At 39.4% G+C, this 19,089-nt stretch overlaps 1 protein-coding gene across 4 annotated transcripts in view; it reads left to right on the plus strand.

The window, feature by feature from the left end:
• LOC107228007 (dentin sialophosphoprotein) overlaps positions 1-19,089 on the plus strand; it is a 75,149-nt gene that overhangs the window by 54,383 nt on the left and 1,677 nt on the right. For 2 of the 4 annotated variants that reach the window (XM_046738076.1, XM_046738077.1), the window contains exons 9-15: positions 895-943; positions 13,195-13,332; positions 15,223-15,375; positions 16,215-16,393; positions 17,570-17,773; positions 17,876-18,022; positions 18,118-18,211. In XM_046738076.1, coding sequence (XP_046594032.1) covers positions 895-943; positions 13,195-13,332; positions 15,223-15,375; positions 16,215-16,393; positions 17,570-17,773; positions 17,876-18,022; positions 18,118-18,211 — 964 coding nt within the window. Of the gene's footprint in view, positions 1-894; positions 944-13,194; positions 13,333-15,222; positions 15,376-16,214; positions 16,394-17,569; positions 17,774-17,875; positions 18,068-18,117; positions 18,212-19,089 lie in introns of all 4 variants that reach the window. The other 2 variants (XM_046738078.1, XM_046738079.1) reach the window with 2 other exon arrangements.

A 19,089-nucleotide genomic window follows, 5' to 3' on the forward strand; every position in this document is an offset into this window, starting at 1 on the left:
TGCTATGCGGGGTTACAGCTAATATGACAATAAGGTGGGATTAGCGAAGCCCTGCAGCTGCCTCGGGATTAACATGAGCCTGGAATACAAAAGATTTAAAGATGAGAAAAACTGATTGCTGCATCATGCAATGTCGCCATTTATTCATTATTGAGAAGACGAAAGGATTACAGTAACTACAGTTCTGTTCGGTAGAAACAGTAATATCATTACAAGTGTCCGAATTTCTCTCTGTAATATATTTTTCAGTCACATCGCAATACACGAACCAAATGCCCACGATTCGTCAAATACCAAATTCATTTACTGATGATTTTCAAACGATCGTGCAGTCAACGTAATGCGATTCTCATATTCCCAAGTTGATTTCCTACTTTCCTGTGAGCTGCAGCGAAATGTAGCGAGGCATTTTAAGAAACACTGCCAATTGCCAAAGTAGAGGCTTGGCAGCGTGCACTAAGTTGGACGCTCCTCTGGCCATGTGTGACGTCTCGAGCAGAGTGCTGTAGGTCAGTTCGCCTTGCCTATCAGCGTTATTCCAGGCAAGAACCAAACGTACCAGCAAAAACTAGAACCTTCTACTTCGAAAATGGATTGAAAAGCAAATCGTTCCGTGGTAATGGCAATTGCCGATTCCGGCAATTATCTTCAAATCCTTAATACGAATTTGCGTGTGGCCAAATTTTGACCACGATCATTCTAATAACCCCGTGAACTAGGCCATGTTTTTAAGTTTTACACCGTGAATTATACCGTTCGTAGACCGGAATGAACAACACAATCCCAATAAGTGGCGATATCATTATTCACGACTCACACGCTCTAGAATATCGTTCATGCATCAGGCAGAGAACTGATTGCAGATTAATACAAGTAAAAACTTTCGTTTTCTAGCTTCCTGTGGTGGATCCGTTCCTAGAAAAAGTTTCCATCTCCGATCTTGGTGAGTATTCCAGAATAAAATATCGATATTAAAATTAACGGAATACATGGTGCCTTTCTCGTCGAAATTGTTTTCACCCAGCCAAGATACTCTATGTATACCTATACTATACGTAACAGTACACTGCGTCACATAATTGTCGCACCTATATTTGCGACGGCATGGAATACCGTAGCTGCATACCGGAGTATAGTGACTTTCTGACGATTTTGCATGAACTTTCATATACAACAATAGAATTTACGTTGCAACAACGAATGTTGATTACTTTTTATTTTTTTTTTTTTTTGCATCTGCAAGTATATACGTGTCAATTACATTTTCAAATATATTTTGAAAAAACCTAAATTTCTACGCACCGCGCGATAGTCAACATATCCTCTACAAGGTTTTGACATTGTTGTATTTTTTGTAGAATTTCATGTCAATATTTGCAAATTGGAAGAAATTTTGCTGCTACTATGAACGAGATGTCCCCGTATTCTCGACAAAATTTTACAGAGAAAATTCAAAGTGCATCACTTCGAAAACAGGTGCTTCGATTATGGTGATATGAAAGAACACTGTTACATTGTACGTGATGTATACCTAGTGCGGTGTTTGTAAAACTCATAATTCGTATTCATTATCTTAAGTTGAAATGGCGATGGTAGCGAGTATCCTGCAACGACCCGTTCGGATTCCCTCAATTGAGACGAATCACCCCATAGATTTCACACCAGGCTTAAGACTATATTTTTTTTTACCGTCCGAAGATCGTCATGGATATGCATAAGTAAGTCCTTGGCAGAGTCGTCGTATCATCGCATCACCGCCGCAACTTGGATTGATACACGAATTGCGAATACTTTCTCACGAGTCGCCTGGGAGCGCCTTAGGATAACATATTTATACGCCGGCCAAATGTATTTATAAAATAGCCGACGGCCATTTTCTTCACCGCGCAAGCGTCTATGTTTGACATCCTTTCGGTACAGATGTACACGCGTAGCGTTTGACTCTGCCCCTCTCCTCTCAAATCAGCAATTAGGCTTAATATATCAGAGCTCGGAAACCATTCTGCTGGAGCTGTACGAAAAGCAGGCCAACTTCAACGGAAGTGAACAATTGTGAAATTAACGATTTAACATTTTTTTACACTTGTAAGCTTCGTTCTCATCTAAAACCAAATATGTACGATGAACGCGATACTCAAAGACCAGTTTTCTCTATATGACTTGGGTTGCGGTGAAAGTAGGAAATCTTGTACGCAGAACAGTTGATGTGCAAAAATATACAATGATAGTCAATTTGGAATCTGAAATATTTTTGTTACTTATTTTTCAACGGAATGCGAATGTTTCTCTAGCGATGAAAACAGTCGGGAAATTTGGCAAAATTGGCGATACCTATACAGGATGCGTCAAACGGACCGCGGCGGTGACCCTTGAATAACTTTTGAACAAATGCAGATATCCAAATGTAATCATGGAAAAATTTGTGGGTTCAAACAATCTAGCTTTTAAAACGGTGGGCAATCTCCTCCCACATTCAGATGGTGGAAATGGGGGACAAAGTGAAAATATGAAATGACTAGTGCGACTCGGGTGACGGCTCGGCTGGAAGATCTTTTCAAGCGGAATAAGTAATGCTCGCCAAATTACAGATTGATTCTTACATCACATCCAAAATACCGTTCGAACAAAAGGTCAATCTTTTTAAACACAATTTCTGCTCGATTTCTGTTCGTGCGCATCCAAAATAGTATCTGAATACAAAAATCACCTTCCGGACCCCACCCACGCATGTGCCAGCCAGCCGCCCCCGCCGGATAGCTACAGGTAGTTGTGCCATCTTACGGGAGAAGGGGGAAATCGAAATCGACCACCATTTTGAATGCGCTTATTGAACGGAGCTCAAAATAAATTTCAATTAATTCTTTGTTTTACTGCCATTTCGGTTGACTGTATGAACCAAGCTGAAAATTGGTGTGTATATTCTGCTGGAAAACAACTTTTAAACCAGCATTCGCTTAACTGTGATTGCTACTCAAGATTTTCACCCCACCCCCGAGCGTGTGAGGAAATTTCCCACTCTTTCAAAAGTTGAATTATTTCGGGTCCTATAAATTTCCCCCAATGACATTTGGATGTTCGCCGTTAATTCAAAAATTATTCAGGGTTTCGATATTCATACATATTAGACGACACTTGAATCCATTTGCGTTCAAGATTCCGCTGTCTAACGGAGAGCAAGGCAACCGTCTCAGCGAAGGTATCTTCATTTGGACCCTGCATCAGACTTTTAGGCATCAGACGAGGCTGTAGGTGTAGCAGCCGAAAGTTTTGCTGGGGGGGGGGGCTTATACAGCTGGGATATATTTTTTGGCATACAACCCTCCGCTTCTGCCTTCTGCCTTCCGCGCTGCTATTCTCGGCAGAGTTTGATGGACGAAGAGAGAGAGAGAGGATCGTCTACCTATTCGCCCCAGCGTCGGGACGGTCAGTCATTCACGATCAGCTCGGAAGCTCAGCCGGGAGCTTTGCTTTTCGTGCCCGATGTATAACGGCCGCGTTTTGCAGGCTTCTCAGCTGTGACAGATGTAGTGCGAACCGGCGCTGATTTACAACTCTCGGTAAATGGTCAAATACCGCGACCAACCTCAAATACACGCGAATACAGTAACACGAGCGATAAGAGTACGGTGGGAAGGGGGTGCAATTACCCGCATATACCTGTATAATATTATGCGTGATATAAATTTACAATCCGGCCCAACCGTTTCTCATTACCTTGCAATACATAAATACATGCATACATACGTATTGCCTGTGCTTGGCGCATGCCTATAATTACACGTATATATATATATATCTGTCCATCGTACGTGCCTCTGCTCGACTTCGGTGTAATAGAACTGTACAATATAGCACCTACGCATTGGCAATATGTACCTTGGACAGATGGATGGGCGGGCGTGTTTCGAATTCTGTTTCCATCGCAATAGGACATGACGCTGTACAGCGCCAGATCAGAATTGAGCATGCTGCATAGGGCGGGTGGATGTATGAACATACGTAACACATGTACGTACACGCGTGCCGTATACCAGCCGAATACTTGCAACTGTACGCGCTACGTCTTACGCCGGTGCGCGGCGTGTTGTGCGAATGCGCACGTAGGCACGCGTGCAACGTGAATCTTATACGCAAATACGTATACTATACATAAGAGAATCCGTAGGGTGTAGGGGAAAAGATCGTGATGTACGTATACTAACCGGCTATACCGCTACAAGTCTATACCCTACGCGGTTACGCCGGTGTCCGAGCATATAATTCGCACACACATACATCTACGCCCATACCCGACGATTTCGATTTTTCACCCACCAAACGGCATGCCTCTTTTATTCTTCAAGTTTGAAGAAATCAAAATTTCCACCATCGAACACAACTATAAGAACCTGCAATGTGACGCCCCGTACTTGACACGTAACAAAAAGAAGTCCCCGCAACGTGTCAATGTAAATATTATGATATTTCTCATTGTTTCCAATTATTCTTACAGTTTGAATATATATGAGCGTAACAGGTATCGGGAAATGTGCAAAAACTGATGGGCGCAAATTCGTTACGTCGATGGTAGAAATAATCCACGATTGTGGTTCCCGCTATCCGCGGTCTTTGACTATGTTGGCAACCTTATTGAAAAAAATGGTAAATAAAAGGAATGAAGGATATACTTGTTTTCGCTACTTCCCTTTAAATCCAAAGCTAGCGTGTATAGTTGATGAAATTTGGAATTTCAATTGTCGAATGCGGTGCTCTTTTTTTCATCTAGCTGCCAAAATTGACTGAGTATTGTAAATACCAGACGATCCCTGGCTATCCTTATTCGCCGTCAGATAATTTAGTTTCGAGAAGAGCGTACGCTGAAAATATACTCGTACTCGCAGTCTGGTGCGACGCATGATCGTACATATTGACACTATAATTTTGACGAGGTCCGATTGCTCGGTGGTATTTCTCAACGTCCGCAGTGTTCCATTGAACTTAGTTAGGTAAATGCATCAGTGAATAAACAACCGTGTTCACGCCCATATACCCATATAGGTATACTTATCTGCAGTTTGTTCATTTACCGTTGGCTGCTCATTTGCGGGTGCAGTCACCCCACTGCAGTTTTATAGAAATCGGTTTACTGATTTACCGGACAAATAAGGCCACTAGCGAAACTGTACTCCGCAGTGCTAGCCTTTGCTTGAAATTAAATTCTGGAAGAAATATATATCAAATTTGAATTATCCGTGGTTTTCATTTATTAGGTAAAAAAAAAAAAACAAACAAAAAACTAATTTCATAAATAGAAAAAACAGCAGGAACGTAGAAAAACGTTAAGAATACTCACATCAGGGAGAACGGCTGAACTCCCTTTCGCTGGTAGTATTTTTTTGCATAATTTACAATTTTTATAAATATATTCAATCAGCTTCTGAGGAGCCCCTCCCCCCCTCTCAAACGGCTCAAACATCAAGTATTTGACAGTGTTTTATCTTGGACCTACGACACCCAGAACCTACACATAGAAATCATGTATGGTCGAATCAGGTGAAATAAGAAACAAAATTTGGATCTAATGAGATATGTATTAATTTCTTTCCGGGAAGTCAATAACACGATACTTTATCGGCTAGTTGCCCGAAAGTTTTCAAACTTTGACATGTATGACGGTCAATTCGATCAAACTTTATTTGACTGTTGAAAAATGGTGGTTGAACCGACGAGTTGATCCGAGGGTCACGCGCTAATTAGCTTCGATCGGGTGCATCAAATGCCGAATTCAGTCAGCTCAAAATATTTTACTCCAAACGTCTGATTTGTCTATTATAGGTATTATATAAATTGTATTGATACTGATTAAAATCTAGCTAAATAAAATGAACGCTGAGAGAATTTGGTTAATATCCTATATGTTCCTAGATACCTATATACGCATACAGTGGTGATGTGACCGTACGATATTTCTTGGTCGCGGTTTCAAACCACCGGGCAATCAAAACACAGAAGTACAGTTTAAGTTGTCTGGCTCCGATTAATCATTTACTGCCACCAGCAACTTTTCTTTCACAATATCATAAGTAGCATACAGATGGGCGTGACATAGTGACACTTATGTATGTATGTATTATGCAGCATTTGCTTTCTAGTCCAGGGAAGATACGAAATAAATCGGAATTTTTTGGAGACAGCAGATATCGAGATGCGGTTTTCTGCATTGTGTTCAGGAAGGTCCCAGGAAAAAAGTCTATATCGTCTGATAGGGCCATTTTTCGAAAAATGCATTTCGCAATTGCATAATTACTTGCAATATTATGAGAACGACTGGAAACTCGGAAAAATCGCTCGGAAATCGTTACTCGGGGGTTTTTGCGGACGTTAGAATTATCCGGGGGCGTTCGGGGGTGGCTCTGCGGGGGAGCCCGGGGGGTGATTGGGGGGAAAATTGCAGCGTCCATGAAAACAAACGAAAATCGTTACGCGGGGGTTTTTGGGGATGCCAAATTCAATTCTGGCATCAGAATGATTCGGTCGTGCCCGGCGGGGGGGGGGTTGCAGCGTCCATGAAAATAGTCGAAAATCGTTACTCGGGGGTTTTTGAGGATGCAAAATTCAACTGTGGCATCAGAATTATCGGGGGGTATAAATTATCAAAATTTTAATTCAATATTTAATCATATTACACATATTATAAAAAAAAATGGTTCGGAAATCTTTCCTGCCTGAAAACTGGATTCGAAAAAGGCGCCAAAACTATCAAGAGAGTACAGTATCGTTACCACGGGTACCGGCGTGAACAGAAATCTTCTGTACCGACTGGAGAGAAAAAATATGGGACTAGAATTTGTGATTTTTCACTTTCTCCATTACCTTTTCCCGTAGAGCAACCGGAAGCAATTTGTTTATAATATATGTAATATGATTCAAGATTAAATTAAAATGTTTATAATTTATACCCCCCGATAATTCTAATGCCAGAGTTGAATTCGGCATCCCCGAAAACCCACGAGTAACGATTTTCGTCTGTTCTCATGGACGCTGCAATTTTCCCCCCAATCACCCCCCGGGCGCCCCCGCATAGCTACCACCGAACGCCCCCGGATAATTCTAACGCCAGAATTGAATTCAGCATCCCCAAAAATCCCCGAGTTACGATTTCCGAGTTTCCAGTCGTTCTCATAATATTGCAAGTAATTATGCAATTGCAAAATGCACTTTTCGAAAAATGGCCCCACCAGACGATATAGACTTTTTTCCTGGGACCTTCCTGAACACAATGCAGAAAACCGCATCTCGATATCTGCTGTCTCCGAAAATTTCTTTATTCCCGCTGATTTTGATCTAAATGCCCCGGACTATACACAAATAATCGATATGATGCGTCAGTCCGCCTGTAACGGCTCAGCTTTTCGATCAGTTATCTTGACGCCATTTTTGTTTGCGGCGAATGGTAATCTAATGTGTTACAGATACGGTAACAAGTTAGAGAAAGAAGTACCGTGAAACAGAAAATTGAATAATTAAAGTGCAACCGTGAAGGTTTACAGTTGCAGGCTTTCTATAATCGTTTTTGCAGTAAATCAATTTCTATGAAATGGGGGTAAGAAATCAGAAAAACCGAAAGTCAGAATGGCCAAAATTCCGAATTTAATAAGCTCGAATAACAAGTATGAGAGAACAGATACAATCAGAAATCTTAAGTCCCGAATGGTGCCCGATCAAAAGCTGCAGTTTACCTAAAATGTATTTAGCAGAGGGCTCTATTATCCGAACCCACTTACGTAAGAAAACGTTAATCCAAGAATTCCGAGATGCAGAATTTAATAATGTATATGTATAGAGTCAATATTGTAGAGAATGAATTTGTAGAAAGTTTCATATTATCAGATGTCCAAATATTATAAAAATAAAAGTTAAAACTTTATCATCTAGAAACGGCGGAAAACCGATATCCAGAATGTACCTACAAGGGTTTATTATTCAGAATCGTACAACTCGGAAAGATCAGTATTCCGAAAGTAACCGTATAGAATGGCTTAGCACAAGAATTTCACATTCAAAGTCAATCCAACTAGTCTATTTTGACTTGTAAAATGTTTCACATAACAGAATCAAACAAATTCTTAGGTGCATCGGGCGTACCTTTTCATCTGCGATAGTTTTATCTCATTAAAAGATTGAATACGACTTTTGATATCATAAACTTATATTTCGTGGCTTCTAATATGATGTAAGTTATTGACTCTTCTGATATATTGCGATTCTTCATTTTAACGATTCTGATATGCTGCAATTCTATATTCCGAGCCTTGTATGAGATTACTACTCCGAGTTCTAACCGTTCTGATTCTTGATTCTTCGCATTTATGAATTCGAATAGATGAAAATTCTACCTCATGATCCATCCGAAGGTTATTCATTTGCATTAAGAAATTCGTCTCTTCAAGCACTGTTAAAGAATGTAGTGTGTAGATGATATGTTTACATTTGAATTCTTACTTCTAATGAGAAGCCACGCAAGACGGGCAAAGACGTCTATTAAATGATATGCGGATATGCATATCATTAATCACGAGAAGAAAATTGTTGAAGAATGTGAATTCGGAAATTTGATGATTTCGAAAAATTAACGACGGAGCCAGGAATCGAACCTGGCGTCTAGAGATGCTTAGCCGGAGCCTTACTCCACCAGACCACCTAGCCGCCCTGACTCTGTTGTCGTTAATTTCTCTCATCACCACTGAGTTCGAATTTGTTTTCGTGTGCCTGTATACGTTATTTATTTGCCTTTGTGAGTAATCGCATTTGCCTCATTCCGCTAATGGCCTTTCGGAATTTTCACCAGTTGTGTATTCTAAATTCTGTAACTTCAAATTTCGATACCGTTATATTCTATTTCCATTATTTCTGGCTTAATGAAAATTTACCACTTTGTTCTTTCGTGATTATGAGTTTTCGATACATTTATGTTCGGAATTCTGACCATTCTGATTTTTGTTTTTTCTGATTTTTTACCCGCACCCTTTCTACGTCACATTTACGTCACAAATTCTATTGACTCGGATACAAATTAGACTGTTGGAAAGTACGTATGAATAGAGAAACTATAATATACGAGGAATATAGGTAGGTATACAGATCATTTCAATTTTAATAACTGCACGTGTGCGTCTTCATATTAGCGTGCGCGTGAAGAAACAGTAGCAACAGACACGCGAAGATGATCGTGGTGATGATGATGATGATGACGATGACGATGACGATGACGATGACGATGACGATGATGATGTATCAGTAGTAGTAGTAGTAGTAGTAGTAATAATGAGCATAATAAAGTAAAACAGAAGAAATATCGCGTAGAAAATATTGGTAATAAGGTAAAGCAAGATAATCATTAATCTATGACCTTGTCGAATTCTACCGATCGTCCGTTCATATTTAGGCTGATTGTTACTTGTACTGTTACTTACCCGCGGAAAGTAAGCTTATCAATGAAATAAAAAAGTTTTCCGGTGATCAGTGATGATTTTGGCAAGAAATGCTGGCGCTGCATTATTATTCGGACAGTGAAGGTGTTCGTGCGGTGCTAAGGCAGGTAGCGAGTGCATGGTGGAGTCAGGAAGACGACGATCCCGTATACTCGAAGGACCTGATAAAAGAATTCGAAGTAGAGAATCCACCCCTCGAAGATGAGCTTGCATGGATTCTCTTCAAAGGTATAATATAAATTTGATCGTGCAAGGTCGAGTAATACCGCATTGACCGGAATTAAAAAAAAAATAAACTCTAAATTTCGTAAATTTTTTTAAAGTGCCACATAATAGTAAATGAAGAATATTTCACAGTGCATTCAACAAAGGCTTCTTTTCTTGCTTCGGCACTATAAATATATGTGGATATGAGTTAGGGAACAAGATGCTTTATGGCCACTACGATATATGACGTATACCGGTGTGAGATTATACAAAAAACAAAAATATATTTAACTCTGGGAATCTGGCTTCACCAGACCGACGTCCGATTTTCCTTTTTTACAACAATTAAATGATAGATGATCGGTTCACTTGCCGTACAATCCCTACAGGGCGAAATTACGATGGTCTTAGCAACTTATCTTCTCCAGATGCCTCGTCGATCGTTGGCTCTTTCTTTTAAACTCCGGGGACTCTCGGATGGTGATTTGGCGGAGAATTAATTTGTGGAATCTTCCGGTGTTCAACTCGATCGGGATGGGCCGTCGGTATCCAGTCCACGTTACCCTCCCTTCCTCCTTCTCCAGTTATTATAAAGTGGCACGCCACTAATCTCTTCAACGTCCCCGGAGAGAAAGAGAAAGAGCCAACGATCGACGAGGCATCTGGAGAAGATAAGCTGCTAAGACCATCGTAATTTCGCCCTGTAGGGATTGTACGGCCAGTGAACCGATCATCTATTATTTAATTGTTGTAAAAAAGGAAAATCGGACGTCGGTCTGGTGAAGCCAGATTCCCAGAATTAAATATATTTTTGTTTTTTGTATAATCTCACAATGGCGCCCAACTTATGGCACGAAACCGACGCTAATATATAATAAACAAAAGATTAATTTGTTATAAATCGTGATAAGGCGTATGGAAGAAAAGCGTACTGAAACCTACGTGACAAAATCGGGTAGAATAGCTAAGCAGAAATTTAAGCGTTACAATTTTTCAAATAGGTGTACAGAAGAAATCAAAACAAACATGCCGATACTGCGTGATGACGAGGTCGTAGCGACCGAACGACGAGAGTTAGAAATGGAGTTTAAAAGAAAGAGCCAACGATCGACGAGGCATCTGGAGAAGATAAGTTGCTAAGACCATCGTAATTTCGCCCTGTAGGGATTGTACGGCTAGTGAACCGATCATCTATCATTTAATTGTTGTAAAAAAGGAAAATCGGACGTCGGTCTGGTGAAGCCAGATTCCCAGAGTTAAATATATTTTTGTTTTTTGTATAATCTCACACCGGAAACATCTCTCGAAAGGGCCCGTTCCGAGTCACGCGGTCACCGCCATCGCCAATCATAAGCACAAGTTTTCGATCGGAGCCACGGTCTTGAATGCGGGTCTGGCAACGGCCACGATATGACAGGTATACGAACTCGATCCACATATATTTCAATTTCCGCAACTACGTGGCATTGTTGTTAGTGGATGCACGTACAGTAATATTCGTTAATCCCTTCCCCTTCCGGCTACCTTGTTTTCGGTCCGAAGCAAAATGCGAGTTGAATTCTATACGAATTATGTTCAAATCACTGGCGGTGAACCGACGCGACGTGAGATATAGGGAGTCATTGTCACATTTATGAATGTTAGTCGCCCTGACAAAACTACTGCTCCTGCTCTCGAACTTTAGCGCATGCGCGTCAAACTATTCAGTCGTTACAAATTCGTTCTGTATATATGTTTAAAAAAGAAAAAAAATCTCGTCCAATTTTTAAACTTCCATTTTACACTCCTTATTGAAAGAAAAGTTCTCTGTTGTTCCAATGCCAACCCGATAGCTTTCCTAACAGAAATCCTTAGTCTCGATCGTTTAAAAGAAGGAAAAAACCAAACCAAACTGCTAAAACGGATTTTGACTTATGTAGCGAGCGCAGTGTCACCTATTTCGAGAACACGCGACCACGCGCCGCTCGGTCCCTAAACGGCCTCTGGATGTATGTAATTACAAATATGCGTATAGTATACAGATAAAAAAAAATCGCACATCTCCTACACATTAAATAGGTAAATATCAGATGCGTATTATCTCCCGCCATTATGTTGGCCCTCTGAAGGTAAAGTCACTTTGTGAAAACCGGCACACTGATTGTAGGACCTGCAATTTATCGTCCTTTGCGCTGTAAGACGAATACGGTTTTACAATATCATCGCCGAGATAGGGAGAGACATTAGTATACGTGACTATTCATTTCGTTGTACAATGTATTCTGTATATCCATGGCTTTCGCAGGGAGTTTTACACCGGCGCCATGGTGAGAATATACGGAGTTCCTTGAGAATTTCATATTTTTCAGTGAGCCATTGCATTCTTTTCTCAAACAGTTCGGGTATCTTTTCTACTGCTCGCACAAGATGAAGTTAAAGTTAGTAACGTTAACGTAACGAAACGTCAAGGAAAAAGTCCTTATCGCACAATTTTAGAATGATTTTCAAGGAGTTGGCTTGTCAAAATATGAGTATATTCTTTTTATCATGGCTTACTAAATTTCAGACGTTCCCAAAGTTGGGAAGAAACGATTTTTCTTAAACATGCATCGTTACAGTAACGTTACCAACTTCATCCTCACACAACAAGTATAGTAGAGCTGGTGAGCACAGACGAGTGAGCAGAGCTAAAACGATGCGTGACTGCAGGCGCAGGCTATTGTAATTTACAACGCCGTTACATCGGTCGTGAGTATGAGATCTGCCACAGCCGCAGAAATAAAATGCTTCGTGTAAAATTAAAAGTCTCCATTTATGTCGTACCTATTGGCAAAACGAGAATAACGGATGATTCTGTCAAACGGGGAATGTAATTACCAACTTGCAGAAAGCGCACTATACTCCCTGAGAATTCTCTCGATATTTCGAATAATTCAGACGGAATCCAGAAGAACATGAAAAAATACCATCAATTCACAGTTTTCGGAAGTCATTCAATTTGATGTTATTTAATTTTTTTTTTTTTTTTTGTCCACCGTATCCGTCTCGAATCCAGGTTTGATCGTATCTAATGAAACGAAAGTGTTACACCATCAAAAAATCGGAAGTGCCCTTCACCTCTTCTCACTGCGTTCCTTGAAATTTTCGATAGCATCGTTTAATTTTATAATTCTTAGGGCACCCTGAAAATCGTAAAACTTTTACCCGAAACGTTTCTGCCTTTAAAGTCCATTTTTCACCTTGCGTATCGTGAATACGTCAACGTATATTATGTATATGCGTACAATTACACGTGTCGCATAAACAGCCGTGCGCAGATGCAAATAGAGTATAATTCACACGACTTATATTCCGTTAAACATAATGGCACAAGTTACATTACAGTTCTTTCCGCAGAGTATGTCTAATTGTCATCGTCTGCATGACCATTCTTGTCACAGTTGTTTGTCATTGCTCGTCAATATAAGTATAAAAACATAACATGTCGCGACGTAATGAGAAAAAGTTGCTATATATTATAAAATCTTTTGGATTCCAGAGGAAGACGAATCACAGATCTTTGTAAAGTTCTTCAAATTTCACAAATGTTACGATCTGATACCTACCAGTGCCAAACTCGTTGTATTTGACACCCAGCTGCTCGTTAAAAAGGCCTTCTTCGCTTTGGTTTATAATGGTGAGTTAATGATAACTATAATAAGTTAAGATACTACAATCTTATTGTTCACGCTTCGCATATTAATACATACTGTGCAATCTGCGATGTACAATGTGCATACATGGTATACACATATACATCATTCAATCGGCGTTGTCGTTACTATAATAAACACTTTTTATTTTACATACCCGCGTAATGAGCTTTCACATTCGAATTTTCGTCGTGTACTTATTGTGGGAAAAAAATGTAATCTGAGGTGCTTTGGATGCACAGAAGTATAATCTCAGCGATTGTAGAATCCGTTTGAAGCTGGATCCTCACAAACCGTGAAAAAGGAATCGTTTCTGCACAACAAGCCGTATATTTTAATATTCCCGAAATTATTCTCAAATTCCATATTTTTATCTGAAAGCTAGAAAGTTTTTATACAGGAAACTGATTTTTTCGGGCAGTGCTGATAATAGAATTACGGTGGAAGCTATGCGATTCGTTTTATAAAGCATGAACATTTTTTTTATTTCAGTAAAACATTCGTAATTTACGGAGCATTCCGTGACATCTCGATCAAGATTCTACGTTAATGTCTCAGATTGGCTTTATAATTTTTTGTGTGAATGTACACGACGGAAAATGCAATCGCAATTTTCTTTCAAATTTTTCGACCCAACTAATCTGAAGTATAATCTAAAAGCTTGGAAAAAAAAAAGAAGAAAAAAGCACACACTTCTAAAAATGTATTTCATTACAAGTTAGGGCGTGCGATTGATCGAACAATCGATTTTACTATTAAACGAATTATTAGTTTCTTTGATTATTCGATTAATTGAAAAAAGAAACCGATCGAAAAAAGTAATTAATCCATTAATCGGTCCGTTGAATTAATTATTATCGAAGTCTACAATTAATCGATCAATTGCGCAGCCTTAATTTTGCAGTGAAATATATTCCTGCAAATACGGATAATATAAAGATATTTTGCTTCATATGTTAATAAATTAAAAATCTTTTGCCGATACCACAAACATTTTAGGCTTGATAAAATTAATCGTACCTTCCCCCGTGTTACCCTGTCCGGCATCTTCCGAAGAGTTGAGTTTTTTTTATGTAAAAAAATACCGCCAGCTTCCAGTTGAAGATATCAAACTTGAGGCGAAAGTTGTCGTGCATTGAGAAAAAGGAAACATTTTGTTGTGAAAAAAAAATGTTTTTTCGGACTTTGCGATTCATGATGACCCAGCTTGGAACAGACTTTTCTATATTTAAAACACATTACGCGACATGTTATCTCAGCGACATGGATACGATATAAGTTTGAATGTGAAAAATTAATTTTTTCAATTTAAAAAAACTGACAAACCGTTTCTCTTTGACCGCAAGATCTAAAGGTCTGAAAGTTGTTGAATTGCCCCCCCTCGGCACTTACTACAAGATGATTTAACAGAATTGCAGAAAAAACGGAATTTCGGCTCCGGAATGTTTGCCAATAATTGGTGTAATAAAGACGCCCCATTAATGTATGTTTGTATGTGGTATAAAGACGCTTTTGAAATGAGTTACACATAATATTAATTTATTGGCATCTGCATATTACAGTATACGTGCAATATATATTCAACATAAAGATACTGCACATCCGATTATTTTCATATTTCACTAAAATCATTCCCGTGTCTCCCCGATCGAACAGCCTACCGTACCGGGAATATCGTATTATCCCATATACAATACGCGTATACGGGTAGATTGTGAAAAGCGATTCTTCCAATTCGCTTTTAGTATCTGAAACCCGGTATAGTATATTAATTTTGTGCAGAGTGTCGAGAATTAAAAGTATGTACCTAATTACTGAAACCGCGAATGAAACCAAATTGTATGTTATAATGTAATTATTCACTTGAATCGCAGGTGTAAGGGCGGCTCCGTTGTGGGACAGTTCTCGGCAAGAGTTCGTGGGAATGCTGACGATCACAGATTTCATAAAAATTCTACAAATGTATTACACCAGTCCATCCGTTACAATGGATGAGCTCGAAGAACACGAACTCGATACCTGGAGAAGTAAGTATTATAATTATATATCTGCATACGGGGTTATTTATTGAATATTAGCTACGACTGAGACCGACGTAGGCGATGTGTAGGTACCTAACATTTTTACTCCAAAATTTGCCCAGAGAATATGGCGTATTACATGTCCACTCGGCTGACATTTCGGCTAGACCATTTCGGATCCCCTTCTCTTATCACTGTCCCAACTCTAAGAGGCATTCATACTTTCCTAAATGTCTTCTGAAACTATTTTTTATTTGGGATTTCATCATCTCCCTAAGTTCAAAATAATTTGTCTACTTCGAAAAGTTCGAAATTAATCTAAAATATTCTGCCCTACAGGATGGCAATAATTTTAAGCCACTTTTAAACTTAAAAATGTCACATGAATATTTTCCCTTTCAGTTCAGCAATTTTGCGAAATATTATTGAAAAAATGTGATACCGAAGGGTTCTAAGAGCTGGTACGTACGCACGGATTGTAACGAGAAGTATCTGCGGTAGAATTACGTAAAAAAATGTACGACGAATGTAAATTCAATTTTCACCTGACCATCTCCTTCCAAAATACTACTTATCAGGACTTCAACCACATTTGAAGAATCGCGGGATCCATCGGACTATGTTTACCCATTCGATAAAATTTCTCAAAATTGCTTCAATAAGTGGGAAAAAGTTATTCGTTGGAAATGGCCCAGAATTGTCGCTATTCCATAAAACATTCGATAGATCTCCCCCAAGCTTCGTCGTGTGTGTAATAAAGTTGGTTTTACGCGATAGGCCAAAGTGACACTTTCAAGTAACCTGATTCGAGATTCTTTCAAAATCATTTAATGCATTGACCGTAGAAGTTCTGAAGGATCAAGTTCATCCGCTCGTCAGCATTGGGCCAGACGCATCCCTGTACGATGCTATTCGCACCCTCATCAAGAACAGGATCCATCGTTTGCCCGTCATTGATCCTGACACTGGAAACGTCCTATATATACTGACACATAAGAGAATACTCAGGTTCCTTTTCCTATACGTGAGTATACATTGATGAATATGTACAGGGTTTTTCGTTTTAATGAATCCAGTCAAATGTCTTGAAAACAAAACGTGGGAGTGAAAAATGTCTCAAACAAAAGTCGCGAGGTTCGAAGGGGGAAAGGAGACGAGAGTGTCAGATTTTCCGTAAGTGGACTCGCCAAGGTCAGATGAAGGTCAACTCGGTTTTATTTTTTAATGGAACAGTATATTTTGTTCATCGGCCTCTGAAAGGGCATCAAATTCTGCAAAAAAAGTACTTGCATACTTACCACCTAAACTCGACCGGTGATGAGATACGAGCCTTGACCGGCTCATCGCCAGTCGAGTTTAGGTGGTAAGTATGCAAGTCCTTGGGTCCACTTACGAAAAATCTGACACTCTCGTCTTCTTTCCCCCTTCGGACCTCGCGACTTTTTTCTGAAACATTTTCACTCACACTGTTGGTTTTCGAGTGGTTTGACTCGATTGATTAAAATGTGACACCCTGTCTGTATATTATGTGTTTCGTGACCAATTGTAGATATTGTGATGGTTCGTCGTGTGAAGGTCAAAATGTAAATTACGCCTAAGGCAAAAAAAAAAACATTATAAGTTGGATCGCAATACTAAATTCGTCGAATTCATGCTATTCCTTTATTTCTGCGTCAAATGGAAATGCATCAGTCTTTTTGTTCAGAACTGTGTATAGAATGGGGCTGTTGAGCCTTTTTTTTTTTGCATTTGAGATACGTGAACTCAGGTATTTGGAGATATATATACATCTCAACGTCGAAATCGACCATTTTTATGTTCCCACGGGCTCAAGTGCTTTCAAATAATGGAAAAATAATTCCCTGAAAATTTGAGTTCTCTACATCAACTCTAAGACAGCCCGCTTTGCGATCTAAGTATAATATGGAAATAATATAGGACGACCTTTGTTTGCTCTTTGAAATTTGACAAGTCGTCGCCGAATGTACCGAAAATAATGGAAAATAAATAGTTTTGTCGAGTTGAACACAAAAAAGCTCAGATGCATAAAATTGCGTAAATGAAAGCGTTCGTATGTTAATTCACGAATTTGATTTAACTTTTAATATCAACATATATGTATATATATCGGGAATCGTATAAAAATCCTACTACTGTAGGACGATTTTCTATGTCTAATTTATACTGATTTGCGCTCCAGATTCTCGAGCTCCCGAGGCCTTCCTTCATGAGTAAAACGCTGAGAGAGCTAAGGATAGGAACATTTGAGAACATAGAAACAGCTACCGAAGAAACTAGCATAATCTTAGCGCTCAAGAAGTTCGTCGAAAGGCGGGTATCGGCGTTACCGATCATAGACAACGATGGAAAATTAGTCAACATCTATTCCAAGTTCGACGTTATAGTAAGCAATTTATTTTCACATTGGACTCCTCCATAATTTTGCTCAAGTTTAGCTAGATTTTTTCTGATATTCACCATCGCTCACAATCGCTTTCTATTTCAGAATTTGGCGGCAGAGAAAACTTATAATAATCTAGATGTTTCGTTACGAGATGCCAATGAACACAGAAACGAGTGGTTTGAAGGGGTACAAAGCTGCAAGCTCGATGAAACATTATTTACTGTAATGGAAAAAATTGTACGAGCTGAGGTAAATAGTGGGATCGTGTTGAAATGAGTCGTCACTGTAGTATATGTACGTATCACACAACATGAAATCTAATCATGATATTTCTGCCATTTCAGGTCCACCGACTCGTCGTTGTAGACGACGATGATAAAGTGATCGGTATAATTTCGCTATCTGATCTTTTATTATACATCGTCCTGAGGCCATGTGGTAATAATGGTTAAATCCACCTTATTATTTTTCCCCCCAATAAATCTTAAGAAAGTTCGCGCATATCGTATGCTCTGACTAATAGTGCAATTCTGTTCCAATCAAATTTCTGATGAGTTGTCGCCTATAGTTTATTAGAACGGGTGGTAAAGTGGGTGCGTTTTGTAATTTTCTTTTAGTCGTTTGTCGAACCCTATTTATCGAAGCAAATCTAATTCATGCTACGCAGACTCTTTCTGTTTCGTGGTATGTATCTGTATTCCGTGAAACATATTTCCGTATCGCAGGAACTCGTGTACTTTTATCACAAGTGTTTAATCCGTTCTTATCAAAGTTTTTTGTTGGCGCGTTCAAAAACCCTATATGCCTCTTCGGTGGCAATGCTGCTTTAGGGACTATTTGTTTCAAGCGAACCTTTCTTGTTTTCCGTTAATCGAGAATTCTGGCCTTTCGGTTAACGGTAAGTGTAGGATGGCCTGCAACTCCTGATATTCGGAACAAATTGCAGCGCCTGCAACTTCGAGGAACAATTGTCACAATCAGTAGATCCTATATGGTCCAACCAACTCCGGCGAGTGGGAGATGAGTTTAGTTTACGCCAAACGTTTTTTGATGTTACACCTCTTGTTCGATTTACCCCCCGAACCGGCGTCTTTATAATCAACGCTGAATTTCTTTACAACGTATACCCGACCAGTTGACGCGATAAATTTTAAGAGTTAAGCACAAGGTGTGTGTGCACTCTCATGTGCAAGCACCAGACGCTATGCTTACATATATTTACGCTATATTATTTATATATAATAGCGTACACACATCTTGTGCCTAACTCTTAAAATTTATCGCGTCAACTGGTTCTTGAACTGGACTGTGTCAAA

The sequence above is a fragment of the Neodiprion lecontei genome, chromosome 4 (assembly GCF_021901455.1).
Source record: "Neodiprion lecontei isolate iyNeoLeco1 chromosome 4, iyNeoLeco1.1, whole genome shotgun sequence".
Taxonomy (NCBI): Eukaryota; Metazoa; Arthropoda; class Insecta; order Hymenoptera; family Diprionidae; genus Neodiprion; species Neodiprion lecontei.